This window comes from Arvicola amphibius, chromosome 5 (assembly GCF_903992535.2).
Source record: "Arvicola amphibius chromosome 5, mArvAmp1.2, whole genome shotgun sequence".
Lineage (NCBI taxonomy): Eukaryota > Metazoa > Chordata > Mammalia > Rodentia > Cricetidae > Arvicola > Arvicola amphibius.
Window position 1 is genome coordinate 136,984,034 of NC_052051.1, and position 19,950 is coordinate 137,003,983.

General features: G+C 41.3%; 1 protein-coding gene across 3 annotated transcripts in view; it reads right to left on the reverse strand.

Moving 5' to 3' along the window:
* Fbxo38 (F-box protein 38) overlaps positions 1-16,486 on the reverse strand; it is a 46,183-nt gene extending 29,697 nt beyond the window's left edge. For 2 of the 3 annotated variants that reach the window (XM_038330351.2, XM_038330350.1), the window contains exons 1-5: positions 16,384-16,486; positions 8,106-8,292; positions 5,412-5,545; positions 2,466-2,629; positions 2,093-2,258 (exon numbers count right to left, since the gene is read on the reverse strand). In XM_038330351.2, the coding sequence (XP_038186279.1) occupies positions 2,093-2,258; positions 2,466-2,629; positions 5,412-5,545; positions 8,106-8,233 (592 nt within the window). In that variant the 5' untranslated portion in view covers positions 8,234-8,292; positions 16,384-16,486. Of the gene's footprint in view, positions 1-2,092; positions 2,259-2,465; positions 2,630-5,411; positions 5,546-8,105; positions 8,293-16,342 lie in introns of all 3 variants that reach the window. The other variant, XM_038330349.2, reaches the window with a different exon arrangement.
* Positions 16,487-19,950: the final 3,464 nt, after the last annotated feature.

Genomic DNA, 19,950 nt, shown 5'->3' on the forward strand with positions numbered 1-19,950 from the left:
GGTCAGAAAGATCCAAAGACAGTTATCTGATGCTCAATCCTATTTTTTGCCAAATGCAGCCTATAAACAAAGAATAATGTACATTTCTTCACATTACCACCATAGAGTTAGTACAAAGCTATGAGCCATAACTAACTCATTTCAGTGAAACTTAGCAAATACTTATATCTGCAATTAACTGGTGCAGGCACTATAGAAAATGTAAAGATATAAAAATCTTCTACCTTAAGGTTACATTATAAATTTCAGATATTGCAGAAGTAGAACCTCTTTACAAACTAAAAATCCAAATGTCCAAATCCTTGCTCAGACTTATACTACAGTCTTTACTGTCCTTCCACAGCCATGGAAGGACTTAAGTCCTGTTCCATATTATCCTCTGGTCGTCCTACGACTATCTAACCTGTTTTAGAAACTTCTATATCCTTAGAATACCTCCAATATCTGGAGTAATTATTGGAATATAGCATATATTTAATATAAACATTAATAGAAAAATAAAAAATAAACTAAAAAGTAAAACATAAATATTAAAATATTAATAAAGTATAAAACTGAAAATATTTTGGCTGAGGATATGGCTCAGCCATAAGACAAGAGTACTTGCCTAGCATGCACAAAGACCTACCTGGATTTCATCTTTGTCTGACACCACATAAAACTGAGCATTTAGTATATGCATAATCCAAGCACTTGGGAAGTAAAGGCACAAGGATAAAAAAATTCAGAGCCATCCTTAGCTATCTAGTGAATTTGAGGCCACCTTGAGCTACATAACACTCTGCCTCAAAATAAATAAATAAGAAAATAAGTAAATAAATAAAGTGTCAGGCTGTATAATAAGGGTCCCTCAAAAGTGTCTTAGCAGACTAAGACAAAGATGAAAAGTTAAACTTGATAAAATATCTGCCCTTGTTGAAATTACGATGACGTAATTTTAAAGAGCATACACACGGACAAAGTACAATGTAATGATGGAAATAAAAGAATTTCTGGAGAAGACCACTCCATCACCATCTTTTTAGAGAAAAATGGTAAGAGGCAGAATGTTCATTTCATTGGAGAACATGGCAATTGTTTTACTTAAAGAGGAAAACTAATAATTACTGAGGGTCTTATGTTCTAGACTGAGGTTTAATAGGCACTAGCTATGTCTGCCTGTTTAAATGTAAGTAAATTAACTGGGCATGGTAGTGTGCACCTGTAATGCCAATACTCAGGAGCTGGGAAAACAAAAGTCATGGTCAGTCTGAGCTACATAGAAGATCCTGACTCGTTTGTTTAATAAAAAGGAATTTAAATAAATTTTAAAAGTGTAGCTCCTTAGTTTCAGTAGCTAGAATGAGTGCCACACAGCACAGTAAAACACTGCCCATGGCTTACTGTTGAAAAGCACTTGTCTTGCAGAAAAGGCACTTGCCATGCAAGCTTGGTGACCCAAATTCCATCCATGGAGCCCACTTAAAAATGGAAAGGGAAGCTGGGGGGGCGGCGGCGGTGGCTCATGCCCTTAATCCCAACACTCGGGAGTCAGAGGCAGGATGGGTCTCTGTGAGTTTGAGGCCAGCCTGATCTACAAATCTACAAGAGCTAGTTCCAGGACAGGCTCTAAAACTAGAGAAACCCTGTCTGGTTAAAAAAAAAAAAAAAAAAAAAAGGAAAGAGAGAACTAACTATATACACTTTTTCTTTAACCTCCACATGTGCACCGTGGCAAACACAAATCATACATGTTAACATAGCAAATTAAATAAAATTCCTCCTCTCCAAAAGTTATATAAGAGATCCCACCTCTAAAGAGCAAAATCAGAGTAAGGGCAGGATTCTAGTTCAATGGAAAAACACAAAAAGATAAAACCTTCACAACTGTCTTCAACATGGCAATAGACTGCTTGAAAGGCAATGTAACATTTTCCCTTGAAAGAGATCTTTAACTAATGGAAAATCTGAGCTTTCAAACAAATCTCACAAGCACTTCTTTTTCTACAGCCAATCAATAACACAATCTTTAAAATGTCATAACTGTTTCAGTGACTACTCACTTACACAGTGTTATAAGGCATGACAAGTGAACCAGAAAGCAGGTACTCACCAACTAAATGCAAAGTTTGGATTTTGGCTCCTATGGGGATTTTCAGTTTATTTTCAGGAGGAATTGGAAATGCTCCGTTACGATTACGAAATTTCCCCAAAATATGAACATGCGGCATATATGTCCAAATGGATTCTACCAACTCCAAATGAGATGTTTCTACACCCTAGAAAATAGCACCATGGCAAGCATAAGGAAGGCTTTCATTTCACATCCAAAGTGTCTCTTTCTGTACAAGATGCTGACTATGCAATGCAACTTAAGACAAAGTCTGTTAAGCATGCAGTCTGCATGTGAGTGAACAGGTTCCACAGTCCTCTAAGCCACCGTTTCGTCAACCAGCCAGTTAAAATGCTCCACCAGGTACACTTACCACCAAGTTTGGGCATGCTTGCAAAGCTTCTAGGACTCCTGGAATGCTGAAAGCCTCATGGCCCCTCACTCTTCGCCTCTCGAGGTATCTAGGGTGAAGGCCATACAGCTGTTCAACATCTGGCATCTTCTTCAAAAGAGTGAGGAAACTGGAATCTGTGAAGCCTGAGAAGGTCAGAGGCACTTAGAACAGGGATATCATTCATCCGTAAATGTTTACTTGTAAGATCCAACAAATACTCAAACAGAAAAGGGTCCTTTGATAAAGTTCTATAAAGCTAATGTTACAGCTGAGTAAACTTTACAACAGAAGATGATATGTACACTAGTCTCATTACATGAAAAATGAGTCAAGCGTTCGACTTTCGCAAGAATCCACTGCATGCTTAGCATACTTTACAACTAAGGTTTTTCATCTACTGTGTCCTAACAACACATATTTAACCTAGATAACGTCGACTTCTGGATGGGAGGATGGTAAGGGACTACTCATCACATTACCACCCAGTCTCTTCAACTCCTCCATAGCTGCTATTCTAGAAAACCTTCAGGGTTCTGCAGAACACTAAAAGTAAAAATAGGATACAATCCTCACCTTTAAGAAATTCAATGTTTCATCTAAATGCCATTCCAAACTGAGTTCATCCTATTCTAACCATTTCCTGGCAATTACTCTCTTACATGTTTAACTGTTACTCCCCATTACTTCTGACAGTTCAAAAACAAAACAAAACAAAACAAACAAAACCCAAAAGACAGAAGGAAGCTGGCTAAGAAAACAAGAACAATTGAATGTGGGGAGATGCTGAGATGGTGAGAAACTATGTATCTGGGAGGCCAAGTGTGCTCTGTAGCAGGAATTGACAAGATGCAAACTTTCACAGCAGGAGCTACTGGCTGAATACACATGGAGACAGGCAGGACATACTTTCTATTACTGAGGCCCTGGGAGGTGTGTGAAAGCCAACAGTCTGCTAGCTGATAACAAAATATTAACTTTCCAACTAAGCCAAAGTACTGAAGTTACTTGTTATACCTGTACAGGGCTAATCCAGAGTTGCTAACTACAGAATCACAAAGGTAAATAGTGAGCCAGGCATGGTGGTGTAGCCTGTAACTCCAGCAACGGAAGGTAGAGGCAGGAAGGGCCAAAAATTCAATGTCAACCTCAGTCCACTTCCATAGTAAGTTTAAAACCAGCCTGGCCTACAAGCAAGTTGGTTTCAACAACAAAGTGAATAGTAAGTGACCATTATTCTTTTATAGTGCTTACTGGCTAAACCATTAAAAATTAACTGTTTTATATGTTTCTCATTTCTAACAACATAATAGATAAGGTAGGTTAGCAGCTCATATACAAACGAAAAAAGTGAAGAACCAATCAGCAATGCTAGAATTCAAAACCTAATGTGAGCACCATGAACGTCGGCTTCTTTTTACAGACTATAACCATCATAAATAGGGAAAGTTAATTGAGATAGGATGTGACTCCAAAGAGATCATGGGTATGAGTCATCAGGTACGTCTATCAAGATTTAGGGCTTTGGTTGGTTATGGTGGCACATGCTTTTAATTTCAACACCTGGGGAAGATATAGCTGAGTCTCTGAATTTAAGGTGAGTCGCCTACATAGTGAGTTCCACAGCCAAGGCTACACAGTGAAACCTGGTCTTTTTTTTTTTTTTTTTTGGTTTTTCGAGACAGAGTTTCTCTGTGGCTTTGGAGCCTGTCCTGGAACTAGCTCTTGTAGACCAGGCTGGCCTCGAACTCACAGAGATCCGTCTGCCTCTGCCTCCCGAGTGCTGGGATTAAAGGCGTGCACCACCACCGCCCGGCAGACCTGGTCTTAAAAAAATGATTCAGGGCTTCAACTCCAGAGAATAAGCCAGTGGATCATTACACACATTTAATGTACTCTTCACCTAGGCTACAGTCTGTAAGCTTCCATTTTCTTAAATTCGCTGGAGAAATGATAAGTTTTGTACTCTCCGGTATTTATTGCAGTCTGAAAATTGGCCATGCGCACACAGATTTTTCCCTAATGTGGTAAGTGCCACGGTGTTAATGCTAAGCTTGGCGCACACAGGAGCTATGCTATCTTCCAGAATCCTGCTTTCAGGCCCTGGTAAAGCAAATCTATCACAGCATGACGTCACTGTTCTCATGCTGCCTTGACTGATTTCTTGCCAACTACAAACCATAACTGTCTAGAATTAGATGAACACTTTCCCTTCATACTGCTTCCTAAGTAACTATGACAACTGTGTTTGTCTCCTTGAAGCTAAGTACTATCCTGGCACTGCAATGGTCTTTTCAAGACTGCATATGCTGCTAACTGCTGTGTATGAACGGCGAGAGTTCCGCGGGAATCCTGAAAGGACAGCACCACAAACTGCACACTCCAGCACTCTAGAGGTAGTCTGTTCTGTCTGTCCAGGAGGGCACAACAAGGCAGCTCTTCAGCCTTCCACCTTTGTGCTTCTGTAAGGATTTTGCTGATGTTTTGATGCTGTTAAGGAGTTTGTCTGCCTCAGCTTCAATCCATGTTCAAAGTCTTACATTCTGAATATGATTTTTTAAAAGCATGATTTTAAAAGACTCTAATTAAAAAGCAACAGCAGAGCACAGTAATTAACAGACTACTGTTAAAAGAAGGCAGTCCTTTTTATTGTTATTTTAACAAGGATACAAACTAAGGGCTTCTTTTGCTTCATACATGCGTATCATGGATTTCCCCACCATTTTTTGTTCCCCTTTCTCCTGCTGGACCCACTTTCTCCCTCCCCTCCAAACAGTCCCTCCTGTTTTCAATTTTCTAGTCATAAACTGGTCACCAAAACAAACAAACAAGCAAACAAACACTTTTTAAGAAGGTGTCACATTCTGCGGAGCCATTTTTATTTGTTCTGACAGGGTACAAATGCACCTTAAAGCTCTGTCTACTTACCACTTGGCATATATTCCCACCACCGGCCTGCACAGAGATCCACCACTCTGACAACTCTCAGATACAGAGTAACTGCTTCCTTTAGCTTCCGAGAGAGACATTCCATGCACATGATATCCTGCAGGGGGAGGTACCTTTGTAATGGAAAGAAATATTAATCAAGGATGCATGCAGTTCCCCTCCCTCTACCAGGCCCCCACCCTTTAAATGATGTGAGGTCTTAGGAACATCAGCAGCACCTCAAGGTGTAAGGTCATTCAGCTTATCATTTTTAGATTTATTATTTTATGTGTATAAATGTTTTGCCTGCATGTATATATATACACGGTATGCACCCTGGTGAACTTGGAGGTCAGAAGAGGGTGTTGGATCCTTTGAGACTAGAATTAAGATGGTTGTGAGGTATCATGTAGAGGCTAGGAATCGAATCTGTACCCTCAGCAAGAGCAACAAGTGCTCTTAACCACTGACTAAACCAAGTCTCCAGCCCCTTCTGGCTTTTGAGTAAATACAGGTAAGTCAGCAAATACTCAAGTACCAAACAGTGCTGAGCTCCTTCCATGTGATAGCTGATAAAACCTGCTATGCTTCCCATAAGTTTTCAGGGACAAAAAAACATTTAAAAATAAGCATACCAGAAAGCAAAAATGACACAAAGAAGATAACAAAAAACCTCTGTACATTTTTAGGTACACTGGCAAGAGAAGGAAGATGGCAGCGAAAGAGCGGAGATTGGAACACAGCCGACGTGTCAGTGTCAGAGCACGGTCCCTGCTGCTCCCACTCAACTATCACTGCTCCCTGAAACGCCTGTTTCTCCACCAACAAGCACATAAGCACGAGGTTACAGCAGTGTGGCTCAAGTCTTCCCTGTGATGCCCTCTCTCTTCCCAATCTTCTTATCTCCTTCCTGAAGTCACAACTAACCTGTTTCTAGCTTGTTTCTAGTAACAACACGTATGTACCTTTAAATAGCAGGACACCTCATCTTTGTCTCTTTGGAGTCCTCCACACTCACCTAACTGTCGAGTGGAAGCCATGTTTTACTCAGTGGGGACTGGGTCACAACTGCATTAAAAGGCTGCTCCTTTCTGCCACACAACCTTTGCCCAGTTTCTTTTTTCTCCTCTGTGTCATCCTGCCCCTGGTCCTCTAGCTAACAGCTACTGTGGCAAGGAGGCACCAGCTGCAGGGCTGCTTTCTGCTGCCACCAGTCTCCTAGATGAATCTTCAACACACTTGACTGGTTCCTTTAATTCTACCCACATGACAAGCTCCATAACTAAATTATTCTCAAAGTCCATGGTCTGCTGGAATCCGCACTCAGCAGGTAGGTGCTATTATTATGCCACTTTAAAAGCAGAGGAACTGCCTCAGAAAAGCTAAGCCTCAAAAGTTCCTACAGCTGGCTAAGTGGGAAGAGCAACAATGACAATCATTGCAGCTGATTCTAATCCCTAAAAAGCATGGTAATTCTAAGAGAAAAGTCTATGCATGGATGCTCAGTATTTTTCTACTGCATTGTTTTCTTACCACTGGCCCTTCTTCAAAGCTATTTAAATAAAGAGATTAAAGTCAAATTAAATTTTCACCAAAAAACATTATTGCTAGCAATAACCTAACTAGCCCTCTAGAACTTAAAGCAATTTTCAGAAAATACAAGACTACACATTATCTATACAATGAAAAAAAAAACACTGCTTGCTTTTTAAATCAAGTTTTCTATCATATATGTATATATATTGGATTTTCAAGACAGGGTTTCTCTGTGTAACAGTCCTGGCTGTTCTAAATCTCACTGAGATCCGCCTGTATCTGTCTCCCAAGTGCTGGGATTAAAGGCATGTATCACCACCAGCTTTCCAATAATTTTACTGTTATCCAAAAATATTTGCCTGAGTTAGTTTTATAAGCCCTGACCAACTTTAAAAAAATAAATCAAGACTGTTTTATATCAAACTTTTTCTAGGGAGAAATGTATGTTTTTCTATGGTAGATGTGATTGTTGAAAGGGCACATAGAAAGTGGGGTGGGGAGAGGCAGGGGATGGGTGCACACCAATAATATTTTATTTGAAAAATAGCATAAACGAGACCTAATTTTTCATAAGTTAATAAAAAACCATATTATAAAAGTATGTAAGTGCATTTTGAGTCAACAAAGAAAAGGTTTCTTTTAAGGGAAACCAACTTTTTTGTCTCAAAAACACGTTAAGTAATCATTACACCATCACAACAGGAGTCCTCTGATAAACATTTTAGGAGCCTACAAATAAAACTTGAAAAGAAAAAGAGCGAAAAGAAATAAAACATTTTCCTTCTTGCTTTAATTAATGGTTATAATAACGAAGCTAAGTAAAAAATAGTAATTTTAAAATTGTTTGGAGGCTGGGAAATGGCTCAACAGCTAAGAGCACTTGCTGTTTTTACAAGACTCAGGTTTGATGCCCTCCAATAGCACACATCATCTGCAACTCCCGACTTGGGGAATCCAACACCCTCTTCGGACTTCATGGGCACCAGGCACACACATGGTACACAGACATACATGCTACATGGCACAAGACAAACATGTCAGCAAAACACCAATGCATATAGAGTAAAATAAATCTAAAGGAAAAACAAAAGTTTTATAAAACAAGTTTGCTCTTAGCTTTACTTTTCAGGTACATAAAAGTGAACCAAATAGTCTCACCTAAAAATATGACAAAGCACTTCATGTGACAGCTGATTCATGTAGTCCTTCGTTTCCTCTGCTATCGTTTCTTCTGGGATCTCTTCGTCCATCAGACACATTTTCACACTTTTCTTTCGTGGCCCCATTGTTGTGCTGCCGTTAGTGCCAAAGAACAAATCTGACCCTTGATTTTAGTTCAAAACACCTGCAAGAAAAACAGAGTAGAGGAGTCTAAAAGCAGCACACCAAACTTAAACCCCAGACTGTCCCTATTACAAGTGAGTTACAATAATGTTCATTTGGAATTGCCGGTGGCCAAAGGCCTAAAATACTGATGTTATTACAACAGTACACCACAGTCACACTTAGAAATTACTCATTTGTCCTCTTCTTAAGACGGAGTACCTATTCCTGGAGAACAGCTGAGATTATAAACATATTTAGCATGAACAAAACCCCAAGAATTAAGTCCTATTTTTTTTCATTTGTATTCTGGAACTTCCGACCCAGCTGGTTCTCTCAGTTTCTCCAGGCGTCAATTTCTTCACTGTGTAAAGTAAGATAATTAAACTAGGTAGCAAAACTGTTTCTGGCTGAGAGCTTATGATTCTAAACATGCAACCAAAATTAGTTTGTAAAGGGATGTCTGAACTCAGAGGAGTGAACCTCTCAGCTATTAACTGAAGTTGCCCCCTCATCTGCGTGCCACTGGTATCAAGGACTCCAGCGCTTCATAGAAGCTACCCCACCATAGCAGAGACTCTTAGACTCTCAGCTGTGATCTGTCACAAAGGATTATTTCCAAGACAGGAATCAACCTTTTAAATTCTTCATTCTCCTACCTACAAAGTGAGGGAATGAAACCATACCCTCTGTGAACAGAGTAAAATCAAACTATAGACACTCTCCTTAAAAACCATACAAAGCTTACAATTCTGGAGGGAAAATTCACTTTTATAAAGTATATACACTTTGCTTTTAAAATAAAGCCTTAGTAAGGGAAGAGGAAAAGGGAAGGAAAATGAGAAGCAGCAACATATTTTGTTTTGTTCTGTTTATTGGTATGTGGGAGTAACACCCAGATTGTCAGACTGTCTGGGAATAACTATGTGAACGACGGTGGTCCAGATATAGAATAGTTATGAAATACAGATCTCCTCAGTAATGATGGGGCTGTGTAGGCAGAGTTGAGAAGTCAAATGAGATTTGAGTATTCCTCAATTCAGACGTGCCTTCACGTACTTTTAGTGCTTGCAGTAAGCCCTCCCTCTCAGTGAACAAAAGACCTTGGGGAAGCCAGTGAGGAGATAAGGAACCCTGCAAAGGAGTTTAGACCTTCAAGCCGAGATAAGCTGTGTAAAGAAAGCAAACTCAGTTTCAAAGTAGCACGCGTAACACACCAGCCTCATTCACTGTCGGTTCTTTGAAGGACAGGACAATTAAAATGATACCTAAGGGGTGATCTGAAAATAGGGCAAAAAGGGAGTAAGGGAGTTTAAAAAAAAAAAAAAGTATTCTAGGAGATCCCAGTAGCATGCAACTGCTTGTCCTCAAATGGCTCCCAGGGAGTCGGACCTCACTGAGGCAGAATGAAATACTAAGAGTTAGATGGGCTGGGATCTCAGGTAGAGAAACTACAGCACCCCAAACAGTCAGTGTGTTTACCCAGAGTTAGACAGGCAGGCGGGGCTTATGGTACACAAATAGACTAAGGGAACAGATTTAACTAATCTCAATAGGCACAAAGTCACTATAGAGGAATGGTTTTCAGGCTGTATACATCCCGGGGGCGGGGGAGGGGGTGGTCTATAGTGGACGTTTTTTGCATACACTATCAGCAACCATGCGTGGACCAAAAGGGAAGGCTTTGCCATTTCCCTCTGGGTCTGACGCTAGGGTCTTCATGAGACGGCACCCATGTTAACAGCATACATTCATTCAGGAAGGACTTTACAGTCCCAGAGTTCCCTCCCCTCCTCAGATGTGCGAAACTCTGGAGGGAATCTGTTTTACAGAACTAAAAACAAAACAAATGATCTTAGGATAAAGAAGGTGAAATGGAAGATGAGGTAAACTATTAGCAGAGTTCTTAATCCTCAACGTGATGAAAAGCCAGTAAAGAACCATCAAAGCGAGCATGCGCTATTCCTAGAGAGCTGGGCACCTCAACGTAGGACACAGCTGAAATATGTGTAGTTCCCAGGGAGCCTCTGCTTCAGCAATAAACAGGAGCAAACTAAATGAATCCTTATATCCATGTGCTTGTCTGAGTTTTGATCTCTTCTTCCCTCACTGAAAAAAGTTCTTGTTGGTTTCAGCATGCTTGCCACAGCTTGTGTTCCATTAACCATAAGCATACTCCCTGATCGGTTGCTTCTCCCCAGTTACAACCCAGTTACTTATGTAACTGTGTGGGTTCTTATCAAAAGGACCTAAAGAATTCTGCAACCAGTATGTTGCTAGAGTAAACAAAGCTAGAGTACAGTGAGTTTGTGACATCGACGTTGGCTTCTTGGTGGCTGATTTATGTTATCCACCTTACAGCTTTCAGACCACTGGTGACAGAACTTATGAAACTATTTAAAAGTTATACAAACCAGTTTCTGATTATATCACACCCACATTTTCCTGCTCATTGTCCCTTCTCACCAATTGAAACTCCACATGTTCCAGTAACTCCTAAACCTGCTTCTTTCTCATCCTTGGGTTCCGAAGTGATCCTCTTCTCTGTGACCACTCTTTGGTCGTCTTTGCCAGTACCCCTGGAAGCCAGCTTCTCAATGACAACTGTGCTCATTCCTAAGGTTTCACTACTACAAATGCAAACACAACATATAACATATTGTCCTCTATTATGGATCACTAAATTCCAAAATTATAAACCTTGACCATCGTAAACACATCCAGGTATCTTCATGTTCCATGACTACTCAACAAGTTATCACCTATTTTCCCACAATATTGTTCTTACTTGCATTCCAAGTGGCTTCTGAAATTCCATCAACCCTCATCTATGCTATTGTGTCTCATGGCTTTCTATGAGGGACACAGCACTGTACTGTCAAAGCCTACAGCAAAAGCCAACCATCGCTCAGGCTTTCAGAAGGCAATCCGTTGACTAAATGCTTACCATACCACATTTTACACTGTAGCTACGGCTATCTTTTCAACACATTCCTCTGATTTCTACTATGTTTAAAAAAAAAAGTATAATCAAAACAAGGTGTAGACGTGTAGACTAAGTCTCAGTCTCAAGTATGATTTTTCTCCAGATAAGAGTAAATGACACATATGCCTGGTTTTGACAAAATATTAGCAGTGGTTACTTCTAGGAAATGAGATCTGATCTGAACATAAAAAAGGAACTTACTTTTTATTTCATATTCACCTCAATCATTTAAGATTTTCAGATTGACCTGCATATGGGATTTCATTAAAAATTAAAAAAGGAAAGAAAATCAAAGTCCAAGGAACCCTGGCTCTTAAAGAGTAAGATCTTTCTAATCCAGCTGCAGGTCTTTTCTGATCTCACCTGTGACTCCCTGGTGCACTCCAGCAGAGCCAGCACCCATCCATTTATCTCTCTAAACATGGATCTTTCCTTACAGAACCCCTTCCCATTTCCCCTTTTCCCTAGTCTAGGAAACCATTAATTAGCCTCCAACATCCAATTTCAATTTTAAGTGTTTTCTGAAAACTTCTCCTTTCATCTGTACTCTACGGAACATACCATAAAAATTCTATGGCAACTGTGTATTGGTCTAATGATCACTTTTTGGGGGGGAGGCAGGAAAGGGTTTCAATCTCACCTCCAGGCAAAAGTCTTCACTCATAATAAATCCATTATTCCATATGCATCCACTAATCATTTCACACTCCTATGAGCAGTTTGCTGCTACAACATTCAATAATCTCAGCAGTAAATGCTATCAGAGTTTAGCCAATAAAAACACACATAACACCTACCTCTAGCATGCAAAAACTCTAAAACACAGTTAACTTGTAGAGCCCAATTTACCCAGGGGCTGCCCAGACGTTCAGAACAATCCTCCAGGTCCTGAAGACATGCTTCAGGCTTAAGAGTTTTGACAGCCCTTCAGATGACATGCTCCTGGCGTTTCCTGAGCCCTTCTCCCTTTCCCCCACTGAGGCCACTGCTCTTAAAGCACCTTCCTTTTATGACTGTACATCTGACTATGCATTATTATTTTGCAGTGCTCTTCCTGACATATTTAGTAACCCTCAGTGCCCCATTTATTTGTCCCATGTACGCTTCAAATTCTAAATTGATTAGCATTAACATCATTAAGTTTACAAAATTTGTTTAGAACTCAAAACTACAGAGATAAATCACTTAGAAGATATGATAGTTCAAGAAGCCTATTAAGTCTACTTAGCCTATAATCTTTATCTAAAACCAAAAACCAACGAAAAAAAAAAAAAAAAAAAAAAAAAAAAATCCAAATGACCAGGACTGCCAGGGCATTCGGAGCTCTATTAGGCCTGTAATTAAGCATGTGCTCTCTACCATACTTGTCAGGTAAGGAAGGTATAAGCCTTCGGTGAAGGGGGGATGTGAAATGGCACCAGGATAAGGGGCAGATCTTTCCATCGGGAGGTTGACAAGGGGAGGGCCTACAGACAAGGGGAAGCCCTCTCCAACACAAGTAGACCTCTGGAAACACGTGCGAGAAAATCTCCCTCACTCAAGGACTCTGCTGATTTCCTCAGCCCAGCGCACACTGACAAAAGACAACAGAATTGTTCAACTCCACTGGGCATCATCTCATTTACATCAAATACCAAGCTGAGCCATGCAGAGCATCTTCTGCATGTGAAGCAAACTCCCGGGTAAGAAGGCATCTCTCTAGGAAGGAGGCTATCATGCTTTTCCTTGGTCACGAGAGGGATTAAAGAGCAAGGGAGTAAAGACGGAAGGAAACCGCCACATCTAGCCTTTATTCCCTTTCTTCTCACCTTATACACCCTATACCACTAAGCACTCTGCTCCCCAGAGAAATGCCAAGGAGGATTAAGGAGTAGCAAGTTGAAGGAGAGGGTCTAGTTACCAGCAGCAGCAGATGAAGTGGACCTGGCTGAGTCACGTGAGTGAGGGGCACGCGACAATCAACAATGCAAACGGAAATATGTGAAGATGGGATTTTAAAACAACAAACATTATTTCTAAGGTTAGCAGCTTTTGGAGACTCTGGCTGGCTCTGAACCTGTAGGAAATGTTACTCTGACAGGAATGATAATGAATCCCTGAACAGTACATGCTGCAAGGGCCCTCAGAGACCACACAGTGACACCACTGACAGTTGTGGGTTACGAACTCGCCTGAGAATACCACAGTGGCGCTTCTCTCCTACTCCCATGCCAAGGGAATCACAAATAAGCTTTCAGAGGCTCTTTCAGATGAACAAAGAGCCAGAGAGGGTAAATCGGGAAGCCACCTGCCTTGGGTCAAATACGAAGTGTCAGAGCTCACAAGACTCTATGACTCCTGGCCTACATAACATACCTGATGATTGTCAGTCCGCAGCCACTACAGCTGTCTCTCTGCATTCCAGAGCTACTCCCCAGTGCCTAGAGAAGGGCTTCAGGATGCTCCTATTAGAATCCTAACTATACCCTTCTACACAGGAGCCCACAGCCACCTGGGCGGTCCATTATCCTGCACAGAAGCCTGTTTACCAGAGCTTAAGCACTGCGAGCTTCAATTTTGTCCGGACACCCCCAAGCACTCTTCAGCCTGAGTTCCTTGCCAGTGCCCTTGAAACTAGGGCTTTCTAAAATACACTTTCTTTAAAGTCCCTCTTCATCTTCAGCCATGTCCTCAGCTAAAAGGACACTATAAGCTGACAGATTCATTTGGGTTACTCCCCAAATTGTGCCTGTCTCAAGCTTTAATGCTCCAACATTCCCTTGCCTGTAATTAAGTCTGTTGAACTGTGTATTTCCGTCAAAGATTTTACTGAAAACTACAGTGCATACTTCTGAAATCAGCTGTGCCTACAAACAGCTTACCTCCTGGAGTCCTTAAACTCCTTTCAACCGGCAGTCCGAGCTATCCTGTCAGCATCTCCAGCAGGGCCTACTAATTACACGAGAATAATTACTCCTTTCCTCATCTCACACAGGCCCTCTGGAACACACATTCGTTTCATACGGGTACTTCGCAGAGAAGAGCTAAACTAACTTCTCATGAAACTAGCCGACAATGCAGGATCTAGTAAAAAACTCGCCCCCCCCCTCATTCTGAATCAACATCTCCATCTGTGTCTAATCAATGGCAATCCCCTTGACAAGGCTCCTTTCTCCTGATTCTTAGCATCTTCTCATCCCTTCATCCCCTCACTCATTTAGTTAATGTTTGGTAAGTAAAGGTGGCAGCAAAGCCTTCCCACAACGGTTTATCCTTACAGATAATTCTCACTTCAATCATTCCCATTTACTAAGAGCAAATGACAGCTCAGCGCCCTAAAAAACAAACATAAACACAGAACAAAGATCTCTTTCAAACATCCCAATAGTTTTACAATGCCAATGTCTTTCCTGCCTGTGAGGTTTCTAATGCCTCTTTATTTTCTGTTGGCTTCAATTTATGTCACAGTAACCTTGCCAATCAGCTAAGTAATATTCACAGGACATTTTATGTATCTACCATCTAGGATATACGCTCTGCCTCAAAAGGGTCAACCAGCCATCACACTTCTGATTTAAAGGGGGAATGGGAGCCAAACCTATACTAATGAAAAGAGCAAGGAATCTAGTTCAACCCTTTATTTTACAAATAATGAAAATGAGTACCAGAATGAAAATGATATACCATTTCTGAAGGAAGGATCTAGGCCTTCAATTCCAACTCAAGACCAATTTTTTTATCACCTAACCTTAGTGAAAACTAGTTCCCCCTTTCTCTTCTATTATATCCTTTTGTCTAAAGATAAAATGTGTACTTCAGGCACACAACCATTTAAACACACAGTGTTGTCTGAATTCCGTCTCTGGGGAGACATACCATCTCCCTTCTGAGGCCCCAATAACAAACCAAGGTAAAATTCCACCAAAGTTTACCCTGGGGAACTAATGTGTTTACTAGCTAGGCTTACTACAGAGCATGACTTAGGGGCTACTTACAGGAGCCTGGTGTACTCAAAAGCAGCGAGACTGTCAAGTCTTCACCTGGTATGGATGACAGCTTCCTCAGAGGTGTACCCACAGAGTTAATCTTTCCAGACTAAATACTTTAGTGCCTCCCTACCAAGAGGCCATGTGCAATTAGGACAGAATTACATACAAACAGCCAGGTGGTTCAAGGAGTCCTGAATCTCAGATGAGTGCCAATGATCCATCCCCCATCACCTTCTATGAAGGAATGTCAACAAACAGTAGGCCCAATTGCAGGGTCCTTTGCAGGAAGTTATAGATCCTCTGACAAGGGCTGAAGGCTGCTAAGCTTGGAGGATGGCGCTCACTCTACAATACATACACTCTACAACAGCCTTCTCCCAGACCCAGTACAACTGCAACATCACAAATTCTGACGAGAAGGATGGAGTCTTTCCAGACATCTAAAAATGGAATTCTCAAATAAACGTTAAAATTACAAGAATAGATAGTCCTCAGTCTGTACTACATAGTATGTGCATTCCATGTTCCAATTTCTCCACCTCCAGAAAAATCTTGAAACCTTCTTTTTTCTCCCATTTGTGACGGGCTTGGGGGTGGGGAAGGAGATTAAGCCAGTTGCTCTGGCAGATGAGAAACTCCAGGTTCAAAACAATGAAGGGATCCGCTCAAGAAAAAAAAAAAAAAAGAAAGAAAAGAAAGCACCAAATAACCAGCAACACTGGGACAAAATTAGGGTCTCCCATCTTTCCCAAGATGAATAAACCGCATCATACTAGAGCCACTTCCTCAGCAGAATGAGGGCAGGCGTTCCTCAGTTTACTGGCCTAAACGACTCAACATTAACATCGTTGAATTTGTGACGCTAAGGGTATGTGTTGGGGGAGGGGCCCAAAGTCCGGGCAAACCTCCCACTTCGTTGATGAAACCGAGACCCAGGGAAGGCTCTGTATGGCGGAATAGAAGGTTGGATGCCTTACATGTAAGGCCCGCAAGGCCAGAACCACATATTCAGACACTCCTTTCTCGGTCGCTCTAGGCCCCCAAGAGTTCCAGAGCCCGAGAGAGAGGATCTGGGCGGTGGGAGCCCCGGACCCCTCCACTTGCCCACAACCGCGCACCTCCACCTTCGCGACAGCCTCCCAGGCCGCGGCTCACTTACACCGGCCCTCCGTCTGTTTTTGTGGTTGAGAGGGACCGAGAAACGCGATAGACTCTTCCTGCCGCCCCCACCTCTGCGGCGCTTCCGCTTCCGCCGGCTCAAGAGCCTTCGGAAATAGTGTCATCGGAGGTTGGGCGTGGGCGGACCACCGCTGTGTCCATATTGAGTGTGGCTACGTCCCGGCGAGACAGCCATGTTCAACGTGGCATTTCCTGAAGCGTTAAAACCGGCCCTTCTTCCGGTGACGTAGAAGTCCCCCGCCGGAAATGCCGGGAATCTTTTGACGTCGCTTTTGTGGCGCTTATAGTCTGTGATCCTGGTTATGCTTTCGCTTTTATCATCATCATTTGCAAAATTAATAAGTTCACCGAAGATATTTTCCGCCAGAATTTTTTGATTAAAAATAGGACCTTGTTTTCGAGGGATGTGGCTAAGTAGAAGGGCGCGAATAAGACCTTGTTTTCGAGTATGTAGCTAAGTGGAAGGGCGCGTCATTTCGAGCATTTCCGTTGTATGTGGTTTATAATCTTTTGAACGTCGAAGTTTTCTTATCAGTGTTTCGTTAATAAATGAGACACTGGGCCTTTGATTTATGAGAAGTGAGCTTGATCAATTTCGTTTTGTTTTATAGCTAAATTGTCTTCAGAGAGGATAGCCGTGACAATGTCACAAAACTGGACTGAAATCGATTTTTAACGTACAGCTCCCTTGTCAATGCGCTTACAGGTCTGTAACTAACATGATAGGCACCTAGTTCTCTGTAAGCACCCAGTTCTCTGTAAGCACCCAATGGGGACAGAGTTTGTGTACACAGGAACATTTTAAGACAGTTTGTTAAGAAATGGGAGCTGGGGGTGGGGGCAGGTAGGTAACTGCTGTTAACAGAATTAAATATGGCATATGGGAACACCCTGCACCATATTGTAATTTTTAATTTATACCAGACTTTAGTAGATCTTCTCTTGCTAAGAATTAGCACCCTAAACTAGCTTTTTTCTTCCACACTCAGGGCTCCATTTATCACCCATGTATCCCAATTTGGAGCTCTGGTGGAAAAAACAAAACTTCATACATGCTCATGGTAACTTTCATACTGCATGCTTCCTGTAAGTGAAGAAATATGTGTACTCGTGTTGCTTATTTCTTTTCAATATATTTGGACTTCAGTAAATAAGAGTAAGCTTCCCCTGCCCCCATTTCCCAGGTTCTGAATAATAAACAGGAATGAGATAATAAAGATATAAGGCAGCTCTAAGTGTGAATATAGCTTCCCAAAGTAGCATGGCCTTTACAAATGGGAATTTTTTGCATCATAAAGTGGGCTACAGTCTTTTTCTTTGGTATATAATTTTGCGGTTAGAAGATGGAGAATGGAGAAGCAAAGTCAGAGAAGATGAGAGTTGGACATTATTTCATAACTTACATATGTGTATGTGTGTATATATATATTTGTGTTTGTATATAGCTTTAATCTCTAAAATTTTTATTTATTTTTAGTATCTCCTTTACACTTGTTTTTAAAGCTATTGTGATGAATTAGTAATTATATCATTTCTTTTAGAGATCATTTTACATTCCAATTAAAGGAGGCTGCATGCTTGTCAGTGAAAAATAATTCAGCCTAGGACTTTTAATTAAGTGTACAAAGAAACCGATTTGGAGGCAGTAAATGTTTTCTTTGAGAGGAATCTTCTTTAACTATATTTTTCTATTTTTTTAAAAAATGTAACTTAAATTAGCACACTAATCAAACTCACAATCAACCCAAACATGTCCCCATTCCTTAGGTTAGACAAGGGAGAAGAGTTCGGGGGAGCTGGAAAAAAGAAGAAGGGGGGGGACAAGAAGGAGGAGACTGTTATCCAGTTTCATGTGTTAACATTCAAAATACCTTCAGAGATCTGAAAGAAAACAAACCAAAAACTGAGTGTTGAGTCAAAATTCTTTCACAGCAGAATATATACCTTAAACCAAATACCTTTGGCACAAATAAAAAGGTATCTACCAAACAAGTTCTTTAAATAACCAGCTCAGAATAATTCTGGGACCAAATATGAGTGGCTATGGTTGGCCCAGAGAACATAGATTTTGGTTGCCACAAATGTTCTCATTTTGTGAACTTTTTTTTATGGTAACAGGAAAAAGAAAAATCATAACTCAAGGCACCTTTCAAATACATTGGTGTGTACACCAAGTTGGCCGGCTAAGCAAAACAGGGGAGACTCTGCTGTAGGTCTTCAATGATAGCAGACACTTTCAGCCCTTTGATTGGTGGAAAGCTAGGGTTTTGTAAAGTTAATATGTTCCAAAAGGTTTTTTTTGTCTGTTTACATGTTAGGTCTGACACAGAAGGGAGCAAGAAATACCTATTTAGTAGGACAAAGATAGCCAGAGGTAAATTGTAACTAGGATCAAGGTCTGCAGCATTCCAGCTTCTCCACATCACTTAAGTCCAATCCATCCATCAGCCTTTGCAGACATAGCTTGCTCCCAGGAACTCTTGTTCACAGAGTCAATGGAGAGGCAGAAAGGATTACAAGAAAAGCCTGTGGAAGCTATCCTCTGGTCTGGCGTTGTACTGTACTTACTCCTCCTAGCCAAACAGATGCCACCCTTGTAAGACCAGCCTGCAAACAGTCATCACACGCATGCTTCTTTACTGCTGATTGTCCTTTATGGTGAAGTGTGTGGGAAAGGACATTGAAGCCTCACCTGGCTGTCCAGACACTCCTTTCAGCCATTCTTGCAGCTGGCCACAGGGGTCTTGGAGACATGCTAGAGTATGTAGGCTGGAGAAAGAGGGCTTTGTGTAACCATAGAGGAGTGATCATCTCTGCTGGATGCTGACTTTCATTGCTCGAAGGTCACTCATGCTTCTGCCCATATTCCCTGACCCATGGTGAGTATCTAAGCCTAATAAACTCATTGGGTCCCCAGGGTGACCTGTGGTGCACTCAAATATTGTTTTGCCATTTCTTATGATGAGCATGGGGAGGCAGCAGAAGAGGAAAAAAAGTATGATTAGCTAAATAACCCTTCCTGGAATCCCAAACTTGGAACCCATGGGAAGACCAAGGCTGCAAGAAGAAAAGATCAGGAGGTTCAAATGATAGAAAACAACCCTCAGGTCTTAAGTTTAATTTTAAAAAGAAGGGAAAACCCATGGTACAGAATGTAGATGGAGACCTTAATAATGGCCCAGTACAGAAAACTATGTTGGTCAAGAGAGTACTCTGCCTTTGAATTATGCTTTTGAGTAAGAAAACACTTAAATAAGAAATGCAACAGTGAGCCGGGCAGTAGTGGCTGGCACACACCTTTAATCCCAGCACTTGGTGTAGTGAGGACCTGTGGGCAGGCCTGCTTTTCATCCCACCTGGCTCCCGGCCACCGGCTAGCTTATGTCCTGAAATAACAACACACAAACTGTATTCATTTAAACACTGCCTGGAAGAAGGATAATTAAAAGGATACAAATAGAAAATAAGCAAGTGAAATTATCCCTATGTGGATATGATATTGAGTCACATATGAAATATTCCAAAAATTTCCACCAAACACTCCTAA